Source organism: Vulpes vulpes, chromosome 12 (assembly GCF_048418805.1).
Source record: "Vulpes vulpes isolate BD-2025 chromosome 12, VulVul3, whole genome shotgun sequence".
NCBI lineage: Eukaryota > Metazoa > Chordata > Mammalia > Carnivora > Canidae > Vulpes > Vulpes vulpes.
This window is the reverse complement of record NC_132791.1, coordinates 10,443,131-10,469,714: the sequence shown is the minus strand read 5'-3', so window position 1 is coordinate 10,469,714 and position 26,584 is coordinate 10,443,131. Positions and strand designations below refer to the sequence as shown.

Below are 26,584 nucleotides of genomic sequence, written 5' to 3'. Positions count from 1 at the left end.
AGATCACCATATTGACCTGAAGTTAGATGCTTCATGAGTGGTGACTTTGCCATGATGGTTTTTGCCATCTGTCCCATGGAGAATGATATATCCCTTAGGCACCCCCCAAGGCACCAGACACAGGATTCAATAATTGAATCCAACAGGTCTCTGAGCCTCACTTTTGTCATCCTTAAAATGAGAATAATGTTCAACACTGACCCACACACCCACCCACCCCTCTTTCTTCTAGGCTGCTTGTGAGGAGAGAATGTCCCAAGGAAGTTGCTTTGTGATGGAAAATCAAAGCTGCACAGTCGGTAAAGATGACTGATACTAACATCAGCTCTTCTAACTTAGTGATAGAGAAACATACAACCTATATCTAACTTGATTTTAATAGTTTTTTAAAGATTGATGTTATGTATTTATTTTTGCTTTTATTTATTCACAAGAGACAGAGAGAGAGAGAGAGAGAGGCAGAGACACAGGCAGAGGGAGAAGCAGGTTCCCCACAGGGAGCCCGATGTGGGACTCGATCCCGGGACCCCAGGACCGTGACCTGAGCCAAAGGCAGAGGCTCAACCACTGAGCCACCCAGGTGCCTCTCAATCGTTTTAAATATTGAAGGCTACCACTTGCTCCCTAAGGAACAGCATGGTATTTGGCAACCTAAACACCAGGGGGAGGTGAAAGTTCAGACAAAGATGGAGAAGGTGAGAAAAGCCAGGTATTCCCGGATAGCCAGGAAGAGCAGAGGCAAGTATCCACTGGAGACAGGAGCAGATGCAGCCTAGATACTGCGCTGAGGAATACCCCCGGAGAAACCCCAATCTGCAGCAACCCAGGCCAAGGCCAGGAAGCTCACTCGAGACTGCCAGATGGGTTTCCATACTACTTTTTTTTTTTTTTAAAGATTTTATTTATTTATTTATTTGAAGAAGAGAAAGTGAAAGAGCACAAGCAGAGGGAGAGGGAGAAGCAGATGCCCCACTGAGCAGGGAGCCTGACTCAGGCCTCGATCCCAGTTCTTCAACATCATGACCTGAGCTGAAGGCAGACACTAAACCAACTGAGCCATTCAGGTGCCCCTACTTTTTTTTTTTTTAACCATTTCATCAGTTTAAGAAAATAAGACCCCAGCCAATGCCCAAGTGCAATGCCATGCCCGACTTCTTCACAGCTTCCACATCTTCAAGCTAGTACTGAATCCGGCCATTTCCCCAAGACCTGGGTCACTAGGAGGGTTCCTCCTTGGTTTCAAAAGGAACAGGCTGCAAAAATATTCTCCTGTCTTTATGTTCCCCTTCCCCAATCTCCAAAGATTCATCTGGTAAGTTGTTTTCAATTTATTGAGCCAGAGCTTTAAAAATTTACTGGGGAACCAGCACATATCACTAGAGATTAAAGTGGGTGGGCAAACATCCTTAGAGGTGGAAAGATGATGGCTGGTTCACGTAAAACTTGAAATTCTTGGAGGAACATTAGAAAAACTGCCGGCCAGCACTGAGACTGATCCCTTGTTCCAAATCCCTTTGAGGTAGAAGACTGGGGACACCTGGGTGGCTCAGTGGTTGAGCGTCTGCCTTTGGCTCAGGTCCTGGTATCAAGCCCCCCATCAGGCTCCCTGCTCAGCGGAGAGTCTGCTTCTCCCTCTCCCCCTCACCCCACTCTTGCTCTCTCTCTCTCAAATAAATATCTTTAAAAAAAAAAAAAAGGAGGTAAAAGACCTTGAATTATTTGGTCTCTATATACATGTAGCTGGTCAATCAAGTAATTGTCTTAATCCAAAAAGCACGCCAGCAATCAAGACCTTTCTTTCCAGTTGCATATGTGGACTTTTTTCACGTAAAACTGCCTCAGTTCTCTGATCTATTTGAACCGATCTCTCTTAGACTTAGTTTTACAAATGTTCCAGTAGTTTAATTCATTTAATTTATAACAAGCACATAACAAGATGCTGGCTTCCTTCCCCTTTACACTGACATTCTTTTTGTTTTGTGGAAGTCTGACGCCAGAGTCAGCTTTTCTGTACTTCAGTGCTTTGTTGACTACCTTTGTAATCACTCACAGGCATTAAGAGGGATTTAATATTCACTAACGGGATGCACATGTCCCAGTTTGTTCATGACCCCAGAGGCCTCTGACTTCCTGCTGGGCGAAGTCATTGGGGAACCAGGTGCTTTCTCCTTCTCCACTTCTGTTTCTCCCTCTCACACTTAAGCTTCATCTACAGTGGCAAGATGAAGTTAAAAAATTCAAACTGTTCAAATCAGATCATTCAACCCAAATTGTCCTTGCAGGAATTTGTTTATGTCTCTTGGAAGTGAGAGTAGGAGCTTACTTTTTTCACCTAAACTACACTGATAACCACTTCTGTTGGCAAACCCACGACCAGGGGAGTTTTGCTTCAGCAGAGTCTGTGTGTGCTCCTAACACCAAGAGTGTTAGTATCTCTATGAGCCTCAGGCTCCTTCTCTCTGTAAAACTCAGAATCACAGCTCCTACCTCGTCAGGTTGTTGATGAGATTAAACGAGACGATAAATATAAGGACTGCTGCGTGCAGCAGGTGCTCTGTACATATTTAAAAACACATTTGCGCATACGTACAACACACATTGCATGCTGGTCGGAACATTTATGTTGCTCTTTACAATTCATGAAATCCTTACCTACATCTTCTCTTCAATCTTCAGAAAAGCGCTGGGAAGAAAGAACAGGGAGCTCTTGCATTTGCACGAATGCAAGAGCCGGAGGTTAAACGAGGTTCAATGGCTTTCCCAAGGCCGCGCAGCTGGTCGGAGGCGATCTGGGTAACCCCTAACCTCTCCCCGGCCTCTGCACCGACGCCCCATGCCCCACACAGCTGCAAAGGTACAGGCTCTCAGACTTGGTTGCACACTGGAATCACCTGGAAAATTTAAAAATGAATGCCAATACCTCATCCCACCCACAGAGATCTTGACCGAATTAGGCTAAACGTGTAGTCTGGACGTGAGGATGTATTTCTTTCTCATTCCAGCTCTTCATTTTCAACTAAATTTTTTTCTTGTAAGTGGAGATCCACGGGCAGTTGTGAGAAATAATATAGATGGGTGCCGTGTACCTTTTAGCCAGTTCCCCCCCCCCCCAATACCAACACCTTGCAAAACTACAGTATAACACCCTAACCACAAGACAGGCCTGCGTGTGGTCGAGATACGGAACAGTCTCACCACCACGAGGACCTCTTGCATTTTCCTTTTGTAGCCACGGCCGACTCCCTCTACACACTCATCCCTAACGAATCTGTTCTCCATTTCTGTCATTTTGTCCTTTCAAGAATGTTGTATAAATGGAATCACGCAGTCTGTGACAATGTAGGATTGGCTTTTTTTTTCACTCAGCAAAACTCCCTGGAGATTCATCCAAGTTGTTTCATGTTTTAATAGTTCATTTAAAAAAAAATTGTTGAGTAGTACTCAAGGGTATGGATGTGCCAGTTTACTCAACATTGAAAGACATCTGGGTTGTCTCCAGTTTCTGACTCTTAGGAAGAGAGCTGCCATGAACACTCGGGTATGAGTTTTTGTATGAAGAGGAGTTTTGATATCTCTGAGATCAATGCCAAAGTATAATTGCTGGGTGGTATGAAAGTTGCATGTTCAATTTTATAAGAATCCAACCTATTTTTTAGAGCGGCTGTACCGTTTTACGTTCCATCAGCAATGCACAAATGATCAAGTTTTTGACACAAATTTTTCTTCAAAGCCAGTCTGGTAGATGTGTCATAGTTGTTTTGGGGGTTTTAATTTGCATTTATTTCCCTAATGGCTAGTGATTCACCCTAGTGAGTGTCTTTTCATGTGCTTATCTACCAACTGCGTGTCATTCTTAGTGAAAGGTCCGTTCATGCCTTATGTCCATTGTTTAAATTGGATTGTTTCTAACTGTTCAGGGTTTTTTTTGTTTTTTGTTTTTTTAATTTTTTTAACTGTTCAGTTTTGAGAATTCTTTATATATTCCAGATGCTCGTCCTTTGCTGGAAATACAGTTTGCAAATATTTTCTCCTGGCCTATAGATTTTTTTTATCTTTTTAATTAACGTTACTTTTGTAATTAATTTTTAATAGGTTTAGATTTACAGAAAAACGAGCAGATAGCACAGAAAGTTTCCATATACCACCACCCCCCATCCACCCATCCATTTGCCCTATTACTTCATTTTGCATTAGTGTGGCACATTTCTCATAATTAATGAGCCAATACTGACACGTTATTATTAACTAAAGTCCATTGTGTTTTATCACTGAATTATCAGTGAATTATCACTGAATAATGTTCCACTGTATAGATGTATTTATCCATTGATCTGTCTAAATAACATCTCAGTTCCCTTCAGTTTGGGGCAATTACGAACAAAGGTGCTGTAAATATTTGTGTGTAGGTTTTTATGTGGATGTAAATTTTTTAAAAAGATTTTATTTATTTATTCATGAGAGACAGAGAGAGAGAGAGGCAGAGGCACAGGCAGAGGGAGAAGCAGGCTCCATGCAGGGAGCCCGACGTGGGACTTGATCCCATGTCTCCAGGATCACGTCCTGGGCTGAAGGCTAAACCACTGAGCCATCCAGGCTGCCCTGGATGTAAATTTTCAATTCAATTGGGTAAATATCTAGGAGTGTGATTATTAGATCATATAAGAATATGTTTATCTTGGTTACAAAGAAAAACCACCCTGCCAAATGGTTTTTCAAAGTGGCTGCACCATTTTGTGTCTTTTATATAGGGCTGAGTATCTTGTCATATGCTTGCTTATCTACCATCTGTATCTCTTCTCTGGTGCAGTGTTCATTCAGACCTTTTGCCCATTTTTAATTGGGTTGTTTTCTTATTGCTGTGTTTTAAGAGTTCTTTGGATACAAATCCTTTCTCAGACGTGCATTTTGCAAATATTTTCTTCCATTCTGAGTCTTGCCTTTTAATTCTCTTAGCAGGTTCTTTCCCATAGTGGAAGTTTTTCATTTTAATACAGTCTAGGTTATCAAATCAATAGTTCCTCTCATGGATTGTGTTGGTGTGCTAGCTGAAATCCCATCACCACGCCAAAGGTCACCTAGCTTTTCTCCCATATTGTCTTCTAGAAGTTCCGTAGTTTGGGTCTATGATCCATTTTGAGTTAAGCTTTGTGGAAGGTAAAGTCTGTGTCTAGATCCTTTTGGTTTTTTGCAAAAAGATTTCCAATTGTTCTAGCTCCATGTTATTAAAAAGGTTATCCCGGGGAACCCCGGGTGGCTCAGCGGTTTAGCGCCGCCTGCAGCCCAGGGCCTGATCCTGGAGACCCAGGATCAAGTCTCACATCAGGCTCCTGGCATGGAGCCTGCTTCTCCCTCTGCCTGTGTCTCTGCCTCTCTCTCTCTCTGTGTGTGTCTCTCATGAATAAATAAGTAAAATCTTTTAAAAAAATTTTTTTTAAATAAAAAGGTTATTCTTTCTCTATTGAATTGCTTTTATTCTTCTGCCAACAATTGACTATATATTTGCATGGATCTATTTTGTAGCTTTCCGTATTGTTTCCATCGATCTATTTGTCTATTCTTTCACCAACATCACACTGTCTTGATTACTGTAGCTTTAAGTCAGATAGTGTCAGCCTTCAAACTGTCTTCTTCCTGTGGTGGTGGCTATTTGGGGTCTTTTGTTTTTCCATATAAACCTTAGACTCAGTGTGGTGATACCCACAAATCACTTGCCTCCAAGTGGAGGTGGAAGATTAGCTCCTCCCTGGGCCCCATTAATACTGGAGGAGAAGGAGGAGAAGAGGGGGGAAGAGGAGGAGGAGAAGGAGGTGGGAGGAGGAGGAGGAGGAGGGAGGTAAGTACCAGATAGCCCCACGTCTCATCACCTTGTCCCACCTCACTGCTCTGAATGGGGATAAAGATACATCTTCACACTGGATCTGCAGACCCTACCCCACTGGGGGCCTCCGAGTATGGTACTCATGGAGCAGAGGATGTTGGGAGGCCAATTCCTTATTCAACCCCACTGAAACCCAGTCTAAGTGTGTTTTCTGTGTTTGCCTATTTGGCATCCGTTCACCACAGGGCCAACTAACTATATTTTCTTCAGAGATCCTGCAGAGTTCTGGACAGGAAGAACAACAAATCAAGAAATAGAAATTAAGGAGCCAAGGAGCAATAACTGCAGCATACTTTTCCCTGGGCACCTGCTCCACGCCAAACCCAAGACTCCACCAGGACTCAAAGATAGAAGAGACACAGTCTGTCCTTTCCACCAAGTTGTGCAGACATAAAAAGGGCCGAGGCAGGCCTGCAAAGCCACAGCAGTGCAGCGGCCCCGCAGGGAGGAGGCGTCCTGCTCGAGAGCATGTCAGGGAATGCGTCCAGAGGGGCGGGCGCGGGCCTGTGCCTTGGAGGAAGACTTAGGCTTAAATAGGTCGTGAGCAATGTTATGACCCGAAGGAGCAGCATCCCGGACGCTCAGCCCCTTTGGCTTGTCCCACACTATGCCGCAGCTTCTGATTTACGTCGGAACATCTACATTGTGCTCCGCATGTGCCCTGTAGTGTTTTCTTACCAGCTAAGTGGCTGAACTGGGATTCAAACCCAGATGGCCCCATTCTTTTTTTTTTTTTTTTTTAAGATTTATGTACGAGAGACACACAGAAAGAGGCAGAGGGAGAAGCAGGCTCCATGCACCGGGAGCCCGACACAGGACTCAATCCCGGGTCTCCAGGATCGCGCCCTGGGCCAAAAGCAGGCACCAAACCGCTGGGCCATCCAGGGATTCCCCAGCCCTGTAGTGTTTTGAGCAGCTTCTCTACTAGGTGTCTCCGTTAGAATCACCTGGGGGGGAACTTCTCACTTGCAGATTCCCAGGTGCTTCCCCAGGTCTACTGATTCAATCTAGGACAGTCCACACTGGTTTTGTTATTTGTTTTTTTTTTGTTGTTGTTGTTGTTGTTGTTTTGGGGGAACTAGTTCCTGAGACATTCCGCTGCCCACCATTTCTCTCACCCTTTCCAGCTACCCCCCTTTAAACAAACTCTCTGGGGTTGGGGGAACCTGACTAGTAACACCTGCTGATTTCTAAGGCACCCAATCCGCCCACTAGGCCCAGTTCAAGCCACCAACACAAATGAAAAATTGGGTTTGGCTTGCAAAATCCCCATATAGTTAGGACACTCACAGGCCGTGTTAAGAGCCAGCGCCAGCATAACCAATGGCCCACACTCCTGCTCCCCACTGATCGAGAAACACTATGTTCCAGGAAAATGTAGGATCTCATACAAAACCCAACCTGAGTCAAGTAGAACACAATTAATAGATGTTATAATAGGGTTAATTGCTTAAACCCATGTCATGCAAGAAACTCCCAGAGCAGAGCTGGTAAGACCCACTAGGGGAAGAGCGTGAGGCTGCCCAGACGGACAGTGAGGATGACAGCCGCTCACCGGGTCTTAACGGTAGACTTTCACCACCTGAGGTCACTCTAGTGCTTGATCATTTATGTCTCTGGCAATCAGGCAAGAGAAGTCTCTCCTTTGCTAAAAGGTCAGCATTCTTTTTTTTTTTTTTTTTTTTAAAGATTTTATTTGCTTATTCATGAGAGACAGAGAGAGAAGCAGAGAGAGAAGCAGGCTCCATGCAGGGAGCCCGAGGCTGGACTCGATCCCAGGACTCTGGGATCACACCCTGGGCCGAAGGCAGGCGCTAAATTACTGCTAAGCCACCCAGGGATCCCCCAAAGGGCAGCATTCTTAACTCTGGTATCTCAAGCTGATCATGAAATTACATCGTAATTGTTCATTACTTGAGAGCAGCTTTTACGTCAATGTTTTTTTCTTGGTTAAAAGAAATCGGTTATTTGCCTGCGGGGAGGAGACAAAGGCAAGGGGGTATTTGGGAATCCCCAAACCTTGATTTGGCACAGGACTGGCTTACCAGGCAGCTGCACCCAATGGACAAGCTTTCTGGACCTCTCCAGGCCGTAGCATCCTCACCTGTGAAATGGGGACAATAACTTGGGACTTGTACCTCCCAGGTTGGGAGTGAGTCATCTCCGAGGCCAAGCCCCGCGCCGGGCTTGCAAGAAACCACGATCAGGACGCTCCTGCCCTTCAGGAGCTCAACTCCAGACCCCAGGGACAAATATCTGAACCAGAGAATATAGGACGGCGGCCAGTAGATGTTCTTAGGTTTCTGCACTTGAGCACTAGCGTGTGATGCTACATTTCTTTTTTAAGATTTTATTTATTTACTCATGAGAGACACGCAGAGAGAGGCAGAGACCGAGGCAGGGGGAGAGGCAGGCTCCATGCAGGGGCCGAGGCGGGACTCGATCCCGGGACCCCGGGGTCACGCCCTGAGCCACCCAGGCGCCAGGCGTTCCTGCGACTCTACATCTTGATAAAAATTCGTGTGTAGTGGCCGGTTTGTTGGGGAATAAGTTGATGTGTTGCTCTTAACATTCCGCTGTCCAGGCCTCCCTCCCGCGGCAGGAAGGCGGCCCGGGCCCCCCCAGTGAGGCTGAGCTCGCGGGCGCGGCGCGGCGGCAGGGGGCGCTCCAGGCCCGGCGCAGCGGGGGCCCTTCCCGCGGCACCGGCTCCGCCGCCTCCTTCCCACTCGCAAACGCCGTCGCAGCAGCGCCCGGGCCCGCGGGCCCATCCCGGGGCCCATCCCCGTAGCCGGCAGGTGGCGGCGGGGAGCGAGGCGGCCCGGGCCCCGCGAGTGGGCGGCGGGGGGCGGCGGAGCGGGCCCCGGGGGCGGCGGGGGCGGCCCAAGGGCGCGGGAGGGGCCCCAGACCGCGCCAGCCAGGTGGGGCCCTCGGCCGCCGGGCACCTGCAGGCCTCAGGCCGCCCCCGCCCCGCCTCCGGGGGTCGGGCAGGCTCCCCGCGTCCCGCGGCGCCTCTCGCATCCTCGCCGGCCGCCGCCCTGTCGCCCGAGGGACCGAGGGACCGAGGGACCGGGACGAGCGCGCCTCGGCTGCGCGGCCAGGCGGAGCCCCCCGCGTCCTTGTGCCTGGCTCCAGGGACTTCGAGGAGGCCGCGGCCTGACAGCCTCTGCCACCCGGGGACACGCGCGGCACGGCGGGCGGGGGGGGCACGGAGGACACGGGGGGGCACGGCGGGCGGGGGGGGTACGGGGGACACGGGGGCACGGAGGGCAGCGCCGCGGTGCCTGCGGACGGAGCGGCTGAGGACGTGGGAGCCAGCGGCGGCCCCGCTCCCGCCTGCGCCCCGCGCCCCCGGGCCCCGCGCCCCCGGGCCCCGCTTCCCCGCCTGGGGCCCCGGGATCCCAGGATCTCTCCGCGGCTCTTGGGGCGCGAGCCGGAGCAGCGAGCGCGGGATGGCCACGCGGGGGCGCTGCGGCAGCAGGAGCGCGAGGGGGGCCGGGGTGCCGCGGGGGCTGGCGCTCGGGAAAGCGCGGATCCGCGGGCCCGCAGGACGACCCCCCGCCCCCTCCGACCCCGCGGGAAACCCCGCCGGCCCCCCCGCGACGCCCCCCGCGGGAAAGAGCCCAGGTCCCTGCCAGCCCCGCGCGGACTCCAGCCCCAGCCCCAGCAGACGCCGGGTCGTGGGCCCCGGGGTCAAGGGCGGCTGGGGCGACAGGCAGGGGCCACCCTCTTCCAGGCAGACCCCCCAGCGGGAGTCTCCGGGGCCTCCCCAGCGCGTCCCTTAGCCCCGAAGCCACCAGGTGGCCACCAGGCCAGCCCCCTCCGTCACAGCTTCCCACCGGCACCTTCCGGGCCGAGCCGCGGAGCTCCGGCGTCAGCCCTACCGGCCTGGGTGGCCGCGGACCCCAAGGGGAGCCCACGTCCGCCGTGGAGGCCGCAGGTGTGACCCGCCCCCGGGCGCCCTCCCGCCGCCGCGGTCAACGCCTGTGCTGACCCTGCTGCCCGGGGGGGGGGGGGGGCGCCAGGAGGGCCCCCGGCAGGCGGCCGCGTGCTGCCCCCCGCGCTCCCCGCCCCCGCCCCCCCCAGAGCTCGGCCAGCTGCGCGTCCGCAGCCCGGGGGTCGCTTCCACCGGATCCAGCCGCGCCTGCAGCCTGCGCTTGGGCTCCAGCCTCCAGAGATGAACTGTCCTTGTTGGAGGCCACCTGGGCCGCGCTCTTTTTTCTTTTTTTAAGCTCTTATGTAGTCATGAGACCCAGCGAGAGAGGCAGAGACCCAGGCAAAGGGAGCAGCAGGCCCCCCGCAGGGGGCCTCGATCCCGGGCCCAGGATCACGCCCAGCCGGAGGCGGCGCTCAGCCGCTGAGCCCCGGGCCGCCCCGCGGTCTTGTCACCGCAGCCCACGCGCAGGCGGCCGCGCTGGCTCCGCCCTGGAAGCCCCTGGGCCTCCGGGCCTCCGGGCCTCGGGGCCTCCCCTGGCTCCGTGGCCCCCGACAGCTGCGGGGGCGCTGGGTCGGTCGGGGAGGAGCTGCCGGGCGGGGGCCCCGGGGAGCCGGTACTGCCGCCCCCCCTCCTCCCCTTACCCCCTCCTCCCCTCCCCTCCCCCCTCCTCCCCTTACCCCCTCCTCCCCTCCCCTCCCCCCTCCTCCCCTTACCCCCTCCTCCCCTCCCCTCCCCCCTCCTCCCCTTACCCCCTCCTCCCCTCCCCTCCCCCCTCCCCTCCCCCCTCCCCTCCCCTCCTCCCCTCCCCCCGTCCCCCCCTGCGGCAGGCGAGAGCAAGGAAGCCAGAGCAGACGAGAGCGAGTGCGCGTGCGGGTTTATGAGCGGCGGCCCCGCCCCGCCCGCCCCGCCCCGCCCCGCCGCGCCCCGCCCCGCCCCGCCCCGCCGCGCCGGGCTCAGCACTTGCTGAGGATGGCGGCGCCGCCGCGCTCGGCGAACTCCTCCCGGCTGACCCACAGCTGCTGGAAGGCCTGCAGGGAGGCCAGGATGGAGCCGCCGGTCCACACCGACGTCTTCCGCTCGGGGGAGGCGGCCACGGCGAGCCCGTCCCCGGGCCAGAGCAGGCCCAGCTCGCTCTGGAAGCGCTCGGGGAAGCCGCCCAGCATGGTGCAGCCGCCGCACAGCAGCACGTTGGCGGCCATCTCCGCGCCGAAGCCCGCGTCCCGGCAGCGCTGCAGGCAGGCGGCGGCGAGCGCGGGCAGCCCGGGCTGGCTGCTGCCCGCCACGCTGGGCCGGAAGAGCATCTCGGCGCACTGGAAGCGCTCGGGGCCCACGGCCAGGCGCCGGCCGTCGGGCAGCTCGAAGTCCACGCGCGGGCCGAGCTCGCGGCCGGGCGCCGCCGCGGAGCAGCACTTCTTCTTGATGTGCTCCACGATGTGCAGGTGCTCGGCCGTGAACGCGTGGCCGGACTCGTTGAGCAGCCGCAGCAGGTAGTGCGTGAGGTCGCCGCCCGCGTAGTCTGCCCGGCCCGGCAGCCCCGGCAGCACGTTGCCCTCGGCGATGGGCACCGCGTGCGAGACGCCGTGGCCGCTCTCCAGCACCAGCCCCGACGTGCGGCCGTACGAGTACGCGGACAGCACCGGCTGGGCCGTCACGTGCAGGGCGGGGACGCCGAAGGCCTCGAACAGGAGCTCGGCGAACCTCTCCCGCTGGCCGGCGGGGCCGAGCGGCGGGTCGGAGAGCAGCACGGCGTGCTCCTCGGGGCGGATCTTCATGGCCGTGCGGAACACGTACTCCCAGATGCTCTGCACGCAGTCCCAGTCCGCCACGACGCCGCGCTGCAGCGGGTTCAGCAGCCTCAGGGGCGCGCCGGCGCCGAGCAGCTCGTGGCCCACGTAGGTCTGCGGGCGGGTGTCGCCGGCCTGGGCGGCCGCCGCGCAGGGCCTGCCCACCGTGGAGGAGACGAAGTAGGTGGGCCTCGGCTCGCCCGCGTAGCCGCACTTGCAGTACTGGGAGCCCAGGTCGATGACCAGGGCCTTGATCCTGCGCACCTTCCGGGCCTTCGCCTTCAGCGGCGCGGCCGCCCGCGCGTCCCGGGGCCCGGCGTCGGGGGGGCCCGGCAGCGCCCCCGCCTCCGCCTCCCCCGGGTCACCCTGAGCCGCGCCCAGGGGCGCGGGGCTCGGGCTGCTCCTCACCGCCATCTGCCTCCGCGGCTCGCCTTTCTCACGTGCACATCCCGGAGCTCCGTGGGGAGAAATAAGCCGCTGGGCCTCCAGCGCTGCCTGGCAACCCCCCCCCCCATTGTGAGGTCACCGAGGGCCGGTCCATTCGGCAGCCCGGGGAGGGCGGGCCTGGGCCGGGCCGGGCCGGATCCCCCCCCCCCCCGCCGACGGCCATCCCCTAACTCGACTCTGCCCCAAGACGGGGCGGGGGCCAGCACACTGGGGGCTCGCGTTGTGCCCCCTCCCCTTACCGCCCTGCCCCTCATGCCCTGTCCACTGACCTTTTCTTCCTCGGCCTCTTGGCTGCCAGAGTGATAAATATCTGAGCCCCCCCCCCCCCCCCCCCCCCGTAAGCCAGGCACTGTACCAGGTGCCTCCCTGTTACCTCCCAGGATCCTGAGAGGGAGGCAGAGCTGAGGAGAAGAAGGCTCAGAATCCTAATGACTTGCCCAAGAGCAAACAGCTCTTGAAATGTTTGTATTTTCACTCAAGTTCATTCAACTCCAATGCACCAGAGCGTCAGGGCCCCAACGGCACTTTAAGCAGGGGCAGGGCGGTCAGATCTGCCTGCTAGAAAATTTGAAAAACATTGGGGTCTAGCTGTGATGTTGAGGGGCAGGGCCACTGAAGACCGTCCTGTAAGACCTGAGGGGGACCGAAGCCAGGCTGTGATGGTGTGTGCAAGAGCAGGGACGGGTTCTCCAGAAGTTGAGAAGGGAGAGTCCCATCCACTTGGGTGGTTCCCCATCCATCCTCCATGCAACCCGAGGCCTTCCTCTTAGCATCTGAGGCCTTCTCTCGTTGACCCTGTGACATCTCTCGCTTCAAACTGTATTCACGTCAGATGACTAGATTGGCCACCACCCACACTGTCCTCCCTCCAAAAACAAAAAGAAAACCGCCTCCAGGTGATTCATAAGAAACCCTGTACTTTGGCATTTGCCCTACTAGATTCTCTCTCTTCCTTCCTCTAGCTGCTAAAATTACAGGGGCCCGGTTCACCTTCCTTTCGAGAATCCAGGGTGGGCTGTGTCCCAAAGGCCGGAGCAAGGATACCAGCTCAAAGAGAAATGGGTTTCTTGGTCTAACCTTTCCAGGTTTCTTTCTCCCCTATAGGAGGGCCTCGGAGTTGTTTTCAAGAGTCACCTGATGGTTTTCTAGCCTCGGGCCAGAGGAGCCAACGTGGCCTGAGATACTGAGTAATAGTAGGTGCCTCTAACCTTGAAGGACTGCACCGGAGACCCCAGGGAGCCCACGAGCGCCTGGGATGGCTAGTGCCAAGCATGGGGGCTCGTGCATGCCAGGAGCGAAACGTTCTGGGGGCAATGCGCCAAGCGTCTCCATATTCTCCCATCATCGGTACCACACTGTGTCCTGACCCCGGAGAGAGAAGGGACACAAAGGGGGACGTAGAAGCTAAGGGGAAAGGCTTTGCTAAGAGAGAGCATCCGAGCGTGCAAGATCCTGACAGGTGAAGTAATAGGAGTGGAGAGTCCGGTGACTGCAGCCTGCAGGACGTGCGGGGACCCTGGGTCCCTGGGTCTGGGGCCTTAGAGACCAGATGGAGCGAGCGCCTGGCGTTGAGCCAGCACAGCAGCTCTCCCACCCACAATGACACAAAGGGCCAAGGGGGCGAGCCGGGGCGGGCGTGGGGCGGGAAGGGAGCATGTGAAACACGGCCTGGCAGGCCTTAGTGGGGAGCACAGGCCAAGTGACAGAGCGTGTAATGGCCCCCAAAAGGTATGCACACCCTTAATCCCTGGGATCTGTGTGAATGGTACCTTTCGGGGCAAAAGGGACCTCGAAGATAGGGGAGTTGAGGAGTCTGAGGCAGGGAGGTTACCCCGCGTTAGCACCAGGGTCCTAGTAAGAGGGTGGGTCAGGAGGGTCAGGTCAAGGGAGAGATGGCAGGTCTTTGAAGATGAAGGGGCCCCAAGCCAAGGAACGTAGGGGAAGTAGCAGAGTGACTGCGGATTGGGACCTCCGGAGTGGGAGATGCCAACGCTGTTTTAAGCCACTGAGTACGTGGTGATTTGTTAGAGCAGCCACGGAAAACTAGCGCGGGCTCTTGCGGGGATCCAGGGCAATGAGAATGCCGTGGGGCTGCCGCACATTTGTCCGAATTCAAGACGGAGGTTGAGAAGGAAAAATAATAGGGTCATTCTAAATTAAAAATGCCTTCGGTCTTCACATCAACATTCTTTTGAGGTGAAGTCAAACAACCCAAGGTGGCCGCGCGAACCCCTGCTGCACAGCAGAGGCAAGTACGTGAGTTTTCAGGCAGCCAGGCATCGAGCAAAGTGCCCTCTGTTCTCTCGAGATCCGATGCCATTTCATCCTCTTGGTTCACCCATCGAACCCAGAAGGTAACACTTTTTTTTTTTTTAAGATTTTATTTATTTGGGGGAGTGAGAAGGGAGGAGAGGTAGAGGAAGCAGCAGCAGCATGCTCCCCTCCCCAGGCCCCTTCCCTGCCTTTTCTCTCTTGCCCTTACCATTTTCTGCCGTGTTTCGGCCACTGCCTCTCCCCCCAGCTCCTGCTGACTAGAGTGTAAACTCTACAAGGGCACAGAAGTTTGTCTTTTTTCTCCCAGCTGCCCTGCACAGAGCAAGTGCTCAATAAATAAGTGATTGGCTAGATCAGGCTTATTACACAATCTAGAAAAGGGTGAAGTCACCTCCAAAACACTACCTTAAATCCACCCTGACACAGGACACAGGTTCCCAGTATCTAGAAAGCCCCGGGTCACCAGGTTATGTCACAATCGGTGATGTCATCACTGGGGAAATTCCCAAGTTGCCGTCTGATAATAAGCCTTTCAGGCCTTGACCCCAGTGGGATCGAGGAACTTTCTGAGAGCAAGATGGCTCTTGATAGCATGTGGGCTCCACAGGCAGGAATCATCGGGGATGGGCCTGCCAAGAGAGGCGGCGAACAGGCCCCTGTACAGGCCCACGGCCTCCAGACGGCCTCCCTGAAGGACGGCCCGGCAAAGCGGGCAGTGTGGGTCCGCTGCAACCGTTCAGAGCCAGAAGAACCTACTAACTCCACGACGGTCAGGGAGAAGCCCAGGTTAGAGGTGACCAAGGCAGTGGTCGTGGACCTTGGCACTGGCTACTGCAAATGTGGCTTCGCCGGGCTGCCAAAGCCCACCCACAACATCTCCTCGACGGTGGGCAAGCCCTACATGGAGACGGCCAAAACCGGGGACAATCGCAAGGAGACGTTTGTGGGGAAGGAGCTCATCAACGCAGAGGTTCGCCTCAAGCTAGTTAACCCTTTGCGGCATGGCATCATCGTGGACTGGGATACGGTGCAGGATATCTGGGAACATCTCTTCCACAAGGAGATGAAGATCTCCCCAGAGGAGCACGCGGTCTTGGTCTCAGACCCACCCCTGAGCCCGCACACCAACAGAGAGAAGTACGCGGAGATGCTGTTTGAGACCTTCAGCACTCCCGCCATGCACATCGCCTACCAATCCCGCCTGTCCATGTACTCCTACGGAAGGACGTCCGGCCTGGTGGTGGAGGTTGGCCACGGCGTGTCCTACGTGGTCCCCATCTACGAGGGTTATCCTCTGCCCAGCATCACCGGACGGCTGGACTACGCGGGCTCTGACCTCACAGCCTACTTGATGGGCCTGATGAATAACTTGGGGAAACACTTCACCGAGGACCAGCTAAGCATTGTGGAGGACATCAAGAAGAAATGCTGCTTTGTGGCCCTGGACCCCATCGAAGAGAAGAAAGTCCCAGCCACCGTGCACACGATCCAGTACACTCTGCCTGACGGGAAGGAGATAAGCCTGTGCCAGGAGAGGTTTCTCTGCTCGGAAATGTTCTTCAAGCCTTCTCTTATCAAGTCCATGCAGCTGGGCCTCCACACCCAGACAGTGTCCTGCCTTAACAAGTGTGACATTGCCCTCAAACGGGATCTCATGGGGAACATCCTGCTGTGCGGGGGCAGCACCATGCTCAGCGGTTTCCCTAACCGCCTGCAGAAGGAGCTGAGCAGTATGTGTCCCAATGACAACCCCCAGGTAAACGTGTTGCCCGAGAGAGACACTGCAGTGTGGACGGGCGGCTCCATCCTGGCATCACTTCAGGGCTTCCAACCACTGTGGGTCCACCGCTTTGAGTATGAGGAACATGGGCCTTTCTTCCTCTACAGAAGGTGCTTCTGAACTCTGAAGAAGCATCGTTGCCGTGCGTCGGCTTTGCTGGGTGAGCACCCACCCTACACATACGGAGCTGAGCCCACGTCTGCTCCTGCAGTATTAAACGAGCCTTGTGTTCCCTCCATAGCGTGTGTCTCTGTGTCCTGACTTGGTAAGAGCAAGTTCGTATATGCAGCAGGTGCCTTAAAATATACAGCTGGCAAACAAAAGTCAGGGTATGTGTGAAACACAGACCTGTATTACGTGTTGCTTGTGTAAACATTCCTGGGAAAAATAAGCTTAGAACGACTGTCCCTTTTTTGTACTCCCCACTTCAGGAACGACTGCATTGTTAAATCTGCCCAGAAGGGGAGTGTGGAGAAGATAGATTAGAGCGTCAGGGCTGCTGGGGCGTAGAGGCACATTCCTTTTGATAAACAGCAGGAAGCATGCTATTATGGTACAGTCTCCCACAAAGCAGCAGAGTACACTTCATGCTCCATGAAGGCTTGTGAAGAGCTGATGAAGATGTCTGATCCCTGCTTCCACTGTACTTTTAGTTCCAACAGTCACTTATGTCTCAGTATCAGTTCTTATCAAGCCATCATGGTGACCAGCTGGTGAAACCTGGCATATAATGAGTAAGGTACACCTATCTGTCTAAAGCGGGCAACTCTTCAGCGCTCGTCTCCCACTAGATTCTCCATCAACCTATCGGATATATGGCTGGAATCTGGGATGGGCACAGGATAGAGGCTGCCAGTTCCAAGGCTAATGGTGTGGGTCTGTGGGAACCGGCCCTATGCTGGTCATTCTAACCCAACTGAGGGGCCAGAAGGCACACACAGTCCCTTAAGACCAGAGAGGCCCTTCCCTATCATCTTACAGGGCCATTTGTAAATGGAACATAGATTTTTTTAGGACAGTTCCTAAAACATTCCCTGCCCTATCTCTAAACCTCAGCATCTGAACACTGGCAGGGAGCAGCATCAAACAGTGGAAAGAAATGGGCTTCAAACTCTAACTTGAAACCCAATTTCACTATCATCACCTGTGTGGCCTGTGTCCACTTACCTATAAAATTGAATCCAAATGCCTACTTCACACAGCTGATGTAAAAGAACAGAGACAAACACTGAAAGACTAGTAACTGGCCTCTGGGAGATGATCACCAGAGCTAGCTAGACTTCTCTTATACAGGAGCCCCAAAGTCTTACATGATTCTTTTTTTTTTTTTTTTTAAGATTTATTTATATTAGGGAGAGAGACAGGAGAGGAGGGGCAGAGGGAGAGAGAATCTCAAGCAGGCTCCATACTAAGCGCGGAGCCTGACATAGGGCTCCATCTTACGACCCTGAGACCACAACCCGACTCAGACGCTTACTAAGTCACCCCGGCGTCCCTTCCCATGGTGTAGTCACACGTACACCCAAATGCACGCATTCAAGCACTCACAGGAGAGGTAGGGTATCTCTACCATCCCCAGGGAGAAGCCCTTCAGAGCCATTGTCATAATATCCAGGTTTGCCCAGATGGCCTCAAAGACTGAAATGTCCGGCCCTGGATCCAGGCCTGGTAAGCACGGCCGACTGGCACCAGCAAGCCAGTAGGATTAATGTAGGCGCGAAGCACAGGCAAGGGCTCACGGAGCACAGAACACAAGATCAATACAGCGTCCCAAGAAGCCACTGCACTAGCTTTGACTTGCCTACAACGTCTTGGGTATTAACGGTTCCCTGGTGACTACGATGTTCCTTCTCCTCACCTCAGTTACTACTAATTATGACAGACGAGAAAGGACAGAAAGCCAGAAACTCCCAAGAGATTGTCCAGGTGGTGCTTCTAACAAAGCGCATTTTGATGAGGTGGCAAAGAAGCAGGAAAAAAAGCTGATTTTGCTTCCCAAGCTTGTAGTCACCTTAAATTACAAAGAATCATTAGTTTTATTTTTGAAAACACCCTCTCCAATTAGGACTATAAACAATGCCCGAAAGGTGAACACGTGTGTGTACATACATGGAGACATGTATGGAAAATGTATTTTAAAGCGTATGGCAGTGCTAAGAAATTACACCAAGTTACACTTGGACATAATAAAAACATTACCTCCTGCCTCTTTTTTTTTTTTTTTTTTTAAGCATAAATTTAAAATGCACTTTGATTGTAGGAGATAGTCGTCTCCAAGTTTCCTCTTGCTGTCTGGAGCATCTGAGCCAAGCTGACTCAAGGGGACCAACAAAATAACTGGGGTTTTCAGCTTACTGCAGCATGAACTTGCTTTGGGACAGAGTCCCAATTCAGTGGTAGAATTATATATTCTTTTCTAGAATCCTGACAGAGCCTTTCCCCAAATTTAAGCGTTCATCATTTCCATAAGTTTCTCCTCTTCCCATACACTGCACTTTCCCCATGAATTCTTCCTTCATTTTGCCTTCAGTTCGGAAGGTCTGCTCCCACCTGCTGCTTCTCCAAAGGAACAAAGCTCCATCTTGGTCACAGGAAAGAGATAGTAATTGATAGTAATTTGTATTCACACAAATTCTTTCTTGCTGCTTCAATACATTATCTTAAGGAAATGGAACATCTATGAAAAGTCACAGTATTATCAAGGGACACATTTACTTCTATTTCCAATCCATCAGGTGTGGGTGCCCTTACCATTGTCCATAACAAGAGCACTCTAATATATTAAAAAGTCATGTAAGTTACCATGTTCATTTACCCAGGTCGAAGAGTAGACATAAAGCACTTACAGCCTTTCAGTGTGGGGCACTTAATTACAGCTAATCAATTATGGGTATGACTCCAAAAGTAGATTTCTACAGGAAGTACCTTCTTTTTTCCCCTATTATTTTGTGAAAATTTTCAGACACACAGAAAAGTTTAATTATACAAGCAAACACACCTAGATGCTATAGTTAACATTTTGCTATTTAGGGAATGACTGTAATTACAATTCTGGGCCTATCTATACTCCATAATCGTTTATGTACAGTCATGAAGGCCGGTTCCAATACTAAAAGCATGGAAGAAATTTTTAACTTTACCCAGGAAACTGCCACAAAATCATTGTCAAAATGAACTGAGCTTTTTTCTAGACTTCTCAAAAAAGAGAAAACATTCTCATTTTTTCCAAAGAAAATAACTGTAAGACAAAGGTCAGTGAAGCACCATAAGGAAAAATAAATGAAATGGCCTCGATACTGACAAAAACCTTTTAGCTAAAGACAGCCATTTCTTAGGAGAAGAAAGGAACAACTTGCAACTGTGCATCAGTGTTCGCCATACCCAATGTGCATGATACTGGTTCAGAAATTCTAATCGGTTCCAGCTCTAACACTGCCAACTCATCAGCAGAAAATTCACAGACGGGAAAAATAGTCCCTAAGGTGATGTGAGCTCAATGTTATAACTAGAAGCACCTGCCCTGGTAAGATGTAACAAAGTAACGGCTGTCAGCATCTGAAAGCTTAGAATTTCAAAGGATATATTTAGCTACTTATTCTGCTTTAGGTCAAGATGAAGAAGTCGTTTGAGGGGTTAAATTTCACCAAATGTTTGTAGCGCTAAGAGCCATGTTTTTTATATATAAATCTCTCCTCCAGGAACATAAAAACAATTTAAAAACATTATTTTCTTTTCTTCACGCTTTTGAGGTAGAAGCCATGAAACATCACTCCCAATTAACTGAAACACAGATTAATTATGTGACCTTGTCGAAGATCCCAAAATGAATCAGACTGGGAGCTGTGAAATGAAAGCCAATCTTCTGATTACCATAAATAGTATGTGCTCTCAAACAGCATTAAACAAAAGAACAGTAATTCTTACAAAATGATGCAATATTGGCTAAAGCTTACTGGTTTGCTAAGGATTAAAATTATGCACAAAATAAAATAAAGCAGAACTGCTTGGTGTCTGCTCAGGTCCACTGTGCAACTCTGCACACCACTAAGGTAGATTATCGTTTTACTCTTCCCAGCTCCCGACAGCCAGTCCTCGAGGAGGGAGGAGTGCAAGGAAAACCATCTCTGCTGGGCTCCATCACTCTAGAAGGCTCAGTTTCCACTGGGTTCTTTTGTTGATCTTCGGGGGAATAAAGAGCTCAGCATCTAGAAGAAAGGAAAGGGAAACTGTGACAGACACACTTTCCTGTTGGGGGAAGCTGAGGCAGTAACTCTGTGCTAAAACTGGGCGACTGGGCTTTGCAGCTATAAGGTAACCAACAGACCAGAGTTAATGTTCCTGTTACCCTCACAACCTCCACTCCGAGTAAACAGCCTGGAGGCCCTGCCCCAAGAAGAAAGATTTCCACTTTGGGCATAGGGAAGGGTAGAAGAAAAAATGCCCACTGAGTGATACAAAGTAGAAGAATTTTCTATATTTTGAGAGGGAGGGGGTGGGGGTTACAAGGCCATATGTAATTATTAAATCTCATCAAACTGTATACCTACGATCTGTACACTTCACTACAAAATTTACCTTAATTAAAAGAGAAAAAAAATGTGGGGGCATGTTATTCGGTTAACAATTAATGAATAGAAAATACTTTTATGATAAATTTTATGAACAGGGGTGGTTGGGTGGCTCAGTGGTTGAGCATCTGCCTTTGGCTCAGATCTGGATCCTGGAATCCTGGGATTGAGTCCCACAGCAGGCCCCCCAACCTGGGGAGGGGGGGCGGAGGGGAGTGGCTGTTTCTCCCTCTGCCTGTGTCTCTGCCTTTCTCTCTCTCTCTCTCATGAATAAATAAAATCTTTTTAAAAATTAATAAATTTTATGAATATGCCAATCAATAAAAATGTCCCTATAATATTTGTAGAAAAAAGCAAATGGAGGAGAAGGAGGAGGATAGGGTATAACTGTCACTATTAGATAAAACTCCCAGGCCTTTTTCCTTTTCTTTTTTTTTTAAGATTTTTTTTTTTTTTTAAAGATTTTATTTATTTACTCATGAGAGACACAGAGAGAGGAAGACATAGGCAGAGGGAGATCAGATTCCTGCAGGAAGCTTGACGCGGGACTTGATCCCGGGACTCCAGAATCACGCCCTGAGCCAAAGAGGCACACTCAACCACTGAGCCACCCAGGCATCCCTAAAGATTTTATTTTTAAGCAATCTCTTCACCCAATATGGGGCTTGGAACCCACAACCCTAAGATCAAGAGACATGGCTCCGCCTGGGCCCCCTTTCAATCAGATTTGTGGTAGCAGAGATAGATATAGAGGTAGCTTAGATATGAGAAAATACGTATATATAAAGGCACTCTTTCTCAGCATTGTTTGTAATACACTTCCAACAGAAGGACATCTGTATTAAAAATTATTAAGAATATTTAACAATGTGAAAAAATAAGATACAATGTTTTTATAAATATGACTTTCATATACTTACGTGTACTAGAAATTATCAAATTTTAATACCTTTGACATACTTTTCTGTACAATCCAGATTTTTACCACTAATCACATCAGCTTTATAATTTCATGTACAGTTAGTATTTTCTACTCCCCTAAACAAAAAGCTAGATAGACAAAAAGACTACAGGAGGTTTTCCTAATTTAAGGACACTGATACTGGAAATTCATTATCAGCAAGGTCCATCATTTCATGTGAAATATTGACTAAACTTTAAATGATCTTAAAAAGAAAAAAAGAAACAGGTTATGAAAATAAACTATTCTATTTTTTAAAAATTAGACATAACTATAATTACATTTGATTTCTACGCTAACTAAGAATACGAACCATTGACTTTTTAAGCAGGAAAGTAATTGTTCTGACAAACTGTATGACAAGGCACGACATCCTCCACCTTTCCGTGTTTGAATTTCTCTGTACAAGAATTACGTTTGCAAAAATACTTTGAGGGTCTTATCAATTTTCCAAGGACTTTTCTTAATCTTTTGATAGTCATTCCCATTTGAAGCACTTAATTTGTTATCAACTATAACTAACAAGCCCAACTCAGCTACAAAAATTCAAGCACTTTTCTGAGAACCCTTTAATCCATTTTATGAAACCCTACATTTTTGCAAGATTTACAACTGATCTGCATGATACTGGGCCGTAAACATGAAAGAGAGAAAATGCCCATCATGTCACAGATCCCACTCTCAGGGATGTGAGTGTGCTTAACTACTCACTTGTACCCTTAGCTGGGAGGGGCAGTTGAGGCATCTGTGCATGGGGCTTTGTCAGTAGTTCATCTGCCTACTTTTAGAATATGAGAACCTCTCTTCTCCTACACCATCTTGTAACCACAAGGACACTGATAATACTTATGTATTCAGATACTGAAGACCCTCAAAATATTAGTGTCTTGAAGGCTCAGCTGGAAAATGCAAGGGCTCTTCGATAAAGCCACCAAAATACTCTAGGGAAAGATGTCTAGACTTGACCTCAAGGTCAGCAGCAGGCCAACAGTGAGGAAAGTGGGGCAGAAATCACACCTAGATTGCAGAGTACAAACTGAGCAATTACCAAGCTGCCTCAGATCTAAGATGAACTCTTAGCAACTCAGAACACTACGTGTATGTCAGGACTGATACAGCAAAAGCAGTCAGCCTTCAGGAAGAAGGAGAGATAGGAGCACAGTAGTTACTGTCTAGATACATGAGCCAGGCTGGATGGAAAGTACATCATTTATTCCCAGGAGCAACATAAGCTATTAAACTTCAAACTTACTGTACACCCCAAAGGCTACTTCAAAAGTCATCAGAATGCTGGTATAGCATAGCATTTAAAGGAAAAAATATTCAGAAAATACAAATTACAGTAGTAAAAACTCCCAATTATTTCAGAATATACCACTAACTTCTGAAAGTTAAGAGGCCGGTATGCTTGATTGAGCCACCTGCAGGGTAAATACTCAGGCACCAAAAAGATCTGTTTCTAACCAAATTTAAAAAAGAAAGCCTTTAGGGCTTTTAACTTTAAGGGCTCTGCAGTCTAATTGGGAATCATCTCCCTGACCAATAAACAAAACAAAACAAAAAATATTTTAGGTAAATTTAAATAGGAAATGTAAATAAAATGCTAACATTCTTTGGTTACAAAGAATGTAACAAATTTTATTGTTAATCCTGAAGATGATTATGAGAATGTCCCCAAGATGCAATGCTTAACTGCCAAGAGCCAAAAATGATGATTCAGAAGGATCCTTAAAATATATACGTGAATTGGACTGTTTAGACTCCAACTTCAACTGTGATGTGTTTGTATGGACAAGTGTACGCCAGGGTATGGGCAGTGTTATGTCAAGATAATCGTTTAAAAATTCATATGTTTAATGTCATGTTGGATTGCCCACCCCTCCCATTCTTACAACTAGAAGCACTAAACTTTTATTAAAAAGTCAAAAAATTGAGGGAAAATTGTAGTCAATACCTGATCTCTCCTCATACTGTTGACTTTCTCAACACTTATAGAAAGATACTCCTTCTGCTGAGAACTGTGATCATGAAAAGGAAAAAATACTAACCATGAACTGGTACTGAAGTCTTCTGTTGTTGATAGGAGGCCATGATACTATTTGCAGTAGAATTGGGACCTAGAACCTAAGCAGAAAGTAATCAGGAAACATTATTTTATACTTCTAATGACTACAGATACCAAAAGCCAAACTTTCACCAGCAGTAAATGTGTCATTTTCATGGTATCAAGCACAGTAATTCTCTTTTCCTTCATGATTTTACTTTGCCAGTTTTCCCAGTCTCAATTCAGATGTCCCAATCTCCTTTCTTCCAGAAGAGAAGGTAATGATAAGAAGGTAACTGTCTTTTCCAAATAAGCAAGTCATACCCTGACGGGAGAAGTACAATATGCTATAGAATACAGAGTATCAAACTGCACTCAAAGATTTGTGGGAATTTGATATTAAAACAAATACTTGCATATCATGGAGTAGAAAGGAAACTGTGCACACGTGTTCAAGGTAAAACAAGACACTTCATAGGAATTCTGTGTCTGTATAAGCCTCAGGGGGCACTGGCCAGCCCTCTGTTTTGTCTTCACTTGGCTCAGCATGCATATCCTTGGGGGCACCTTCTCAGCAGCAATGTCTTGCTCAAAGCACTTCCCCAGGACTCACGGGATCCTGTACAAGGCCATTACTACAATTTACCAACCAGAGCAAACACATAATTCTAGTTTTATTTCCCCAGAAGACTCTTAAAGTTGGTGTCTCAGAAATTAATATGATCTTCAGCTATCAAAAGGATTGAAATCTTGCCATTTGCAATAACATGGATGGAGCTAAAACGTATTATGCTAAATGAAGTAAGTCAGTCAGAGAGAGACAAATACCGTATGACCTCACTCATATATAGGATTTAGGAAAGAAAACAGATGAACATATGGGAAGGGGGAAAAGAAAAAAAGGAGAGAAGGAAACAAGCCATGAGACTCTTCTGATAGAGAACAGAGGGCTGAGAGAGCGACACGGTGGGGGATGGGCTAGACGGGTGATAGGGCCACTTGTGATGGCTATTACTGGCTATTATATGTAAGATGAATCACTGAATTCTACTCAGAAACCAGTACTGTACTGTAGAGTAAGTAAGATTTAAATTTTAAAAAATTAAAATACAATCTGAATAGAAAAGAGTAGGGAAGAGAGCAGGGAAGAGCGTAGGGAGGTACAATAAATTGTTAAAGCTTCAAAAAACCAGTACAGTTTTGAAGATGATCACATTTCTTCTAGGCAATACCTATTTTAGTAAATTCAAATACTTATGGGGTGCTGATTCTCAACTTTATTTTTATGGTATGCTATATGTGCTTCTATCTACCCTTTCATCTAACCTTCAGAGCAGTCTAGTGAAGTGTATATGGCGGTCTATCCCCATTTATAACTGAGGAAACTGAGGCCCCAGTAAAGCTCAAGTGTTTCTAATCAGTGAGCTCAATACCAGTTTCTCCCCAGGCTCCAAACCCTCCCTTCTCTACAGTGCTTATGACGCTGGGACTGGGAGCCTGAGAAACCATCCCACCTTTGCCACCTGGCTCACTATGCTCCACCCACAGCAGACACCCGACAGAGGGCAGGGCTGGAAAAAGAAGGCTGCGCTCCTTGTTTTACGCAACACCTCTTTACCCTGGTAGAGGCTGTTTATTCCAGTTTGCTTATTTCTATAGACTTAGAGCCATTGTGCCCCCTCAGCAATATCAGCACCAGTTGGCTGGCACCCCTCATTACAGGGTTAAGAACCAGCAAGGCCCCATACCCAAGCTTTTAAAACTGTAATAATCCCAAATTCTTCCTTTGTTCCCTCATAGTTACTATTTCGGTGTCCCTTCTCCGTGCGCCCTTTTGCCTTTTCAGTTCTCTAATATTTGTTCAATTAGTTCCATATTATTAAATTCTCTCTGCTAAAATAATAGCTGTGCTTGTTTTCCTTAATGGACCATGCCCGACACACCAGCCTTTCTAAATCAAAACAGAAACTCAGAAACTCTTAACAATAGGCCTCAGGTGTGAGAGACTGAGCAAAGGCATACACAATAAAGAGATGGTAACACTTCAGCATTCCTGATAGGACACAACTGCCTTAAACATAAGTAGCAGGGGATCCCTGGGTGGTGCAGCGGTTTGGCGCCTGCCTTTGGCCCAGGGCGCGATCCTGGAGTCCCGGGATCAAGTCCCACGTCGGGCTCCCGGCATGGAGCCCGCTTCTTCCTCCTCCTCTGTCTCTGCCTCTCTCTCAATCTCTGTGTCTATCATGAATAAATAAATAAATAAATCTTTATTTAAAAAAAAAAAAAAAAAAAAAGATGGTAACACTTCAGCATTCCTGATAGGACACAACTGCCTTAAACATAAGTAGCAGGGGATCCCTGGGTGGCGCAGCGGTTTGGTGCCTGCCTTTGGCCCAGGGCGCGATCCTGGAGACCCGGGATCGAATCCCACGTCAGGCTCCCGGTGCACGGAGCCTGCTTCTCCCTCTGTCTGTGTCTCTGCCTCTCTCTCTCTCTCTGTGACTATCATAAAAAATAAATAATTAATTAAAAAAAAAAAACATAAGTAGCAAAGATCCTCATAACGGTAGATAGAAGTGTTAAGTCAAATTTTCCATAAAACAAAAGGGAAAGCAATTGTGAGTTACTTTTGTTGTTGTTGAAGATTTTGGCAGAGTGTGTGTGAGAATGGGGATAGGGGCAGATGGGAGAAGTAGAGGGAGAAAGAATCTCAAGCAGACTCTATGCTAAGTATGGAGCCCAATGTGGGGCTCCATCCCACAACCCTGAGATCGTGACCTGAGCTAAAATCAAGAGTCAAATGTTTAACCGACTGAGCCAATCAGGTGCCCCTGTCTGGGTTACTTTAAAGAACTCTGATCCCATCCAAAGTCTGAACAGGGAGGTAAGAGGCCACCTGTGGCCCCACCATCCC

The 26,584-nt window shown here is 49.8% G+C and overlaps 3 protein-coding genes across 4 annotated transcripts in view; 1 reads left to right on the top strand and 2 right to left on the bottom strand.

The window, feature by feature from the left end:
- Positions 1 to 10,743: 10,743 nt before the first annotated feature.
- Positions 10,744 to 12,085, bottom strand: ACTL7B (actin like 7B). The gene has a single exon (XM_026002705.2). It carries the CDS (start codon positions 12,008 to 12,010, stop codon positions 10,766 to 10,768), a length of 1,245 nt encoding a protein of 414 aa, XP_025858490.2. The 5' UTR covers positions 12,011 to 12,085; the 3' UTR covers positions 10,744 to 10,765.
- Positions 12,086 to 14,410: 2,325 nt separating this feature from the next.
- On the top strand, positions 14,411 to 16,335 carry ACTL7A (actin like 7A). Its single transcript, XM_026002741.2, has one exon. The coding sequence runs from the start codon at positions 14,787 to 14,789 to the stop codon at positions 16,215 to 16,217; it is 1,431 nt and encodes a 476-aa protein (XP_025858526.1). The 5' UTR covers positions 14,411 to 14,786; the 3' UTR covers positions 16,218 to 16,335.
- Positions 16,336 to 18,109: 1,774 nt separating this feature from the next.
- The window catches only part of ELP1 (elongator acetyltransferase complex subunit 1), a 59,538-nt gene continuing 51,063 nt past the window's right edge, over positions 18,110 to 26,584 (bottom strand). For both annotated transcript variants that reach the window (XM_026002739.2, XM_026002740.2), the window contains exons 36-37: positions 23,675 to 23,750; positions 18,110 to 20,302 (exon numbers count right to left, since the gene is read on the bottom strand). In XM_026002739.2, coding sequence (XP_025858524.2) covers positions 20,235 to 20,302; positions 23,675 to 23,750 — 144 coding nt within the window. In that variant the 3' untranslated portion in view covers positions 18,110 to 20,234. The remainder of the gene's footprint in view (positions 20,303 to 23,674; positions 23,751 to 26,584) is intronic.

Excerpts from the sequence above, each read along its gene's own strand:
- ACTL7B (XM_026002705.2), bottom strand. The coding sequence starts at position 12,010 with ATGGCGGTGAGGAGCAGCCCGAGCCCCGCGCCCCTGGGCGCGGCTCAG.
- ACTL7A (XM_026002741.2), top strand. The coding sequence starts at position 14,787 with ATGTCACAATCGGTGATGTCATCACTGGGGAAATTCCCAAGTTGCCGT.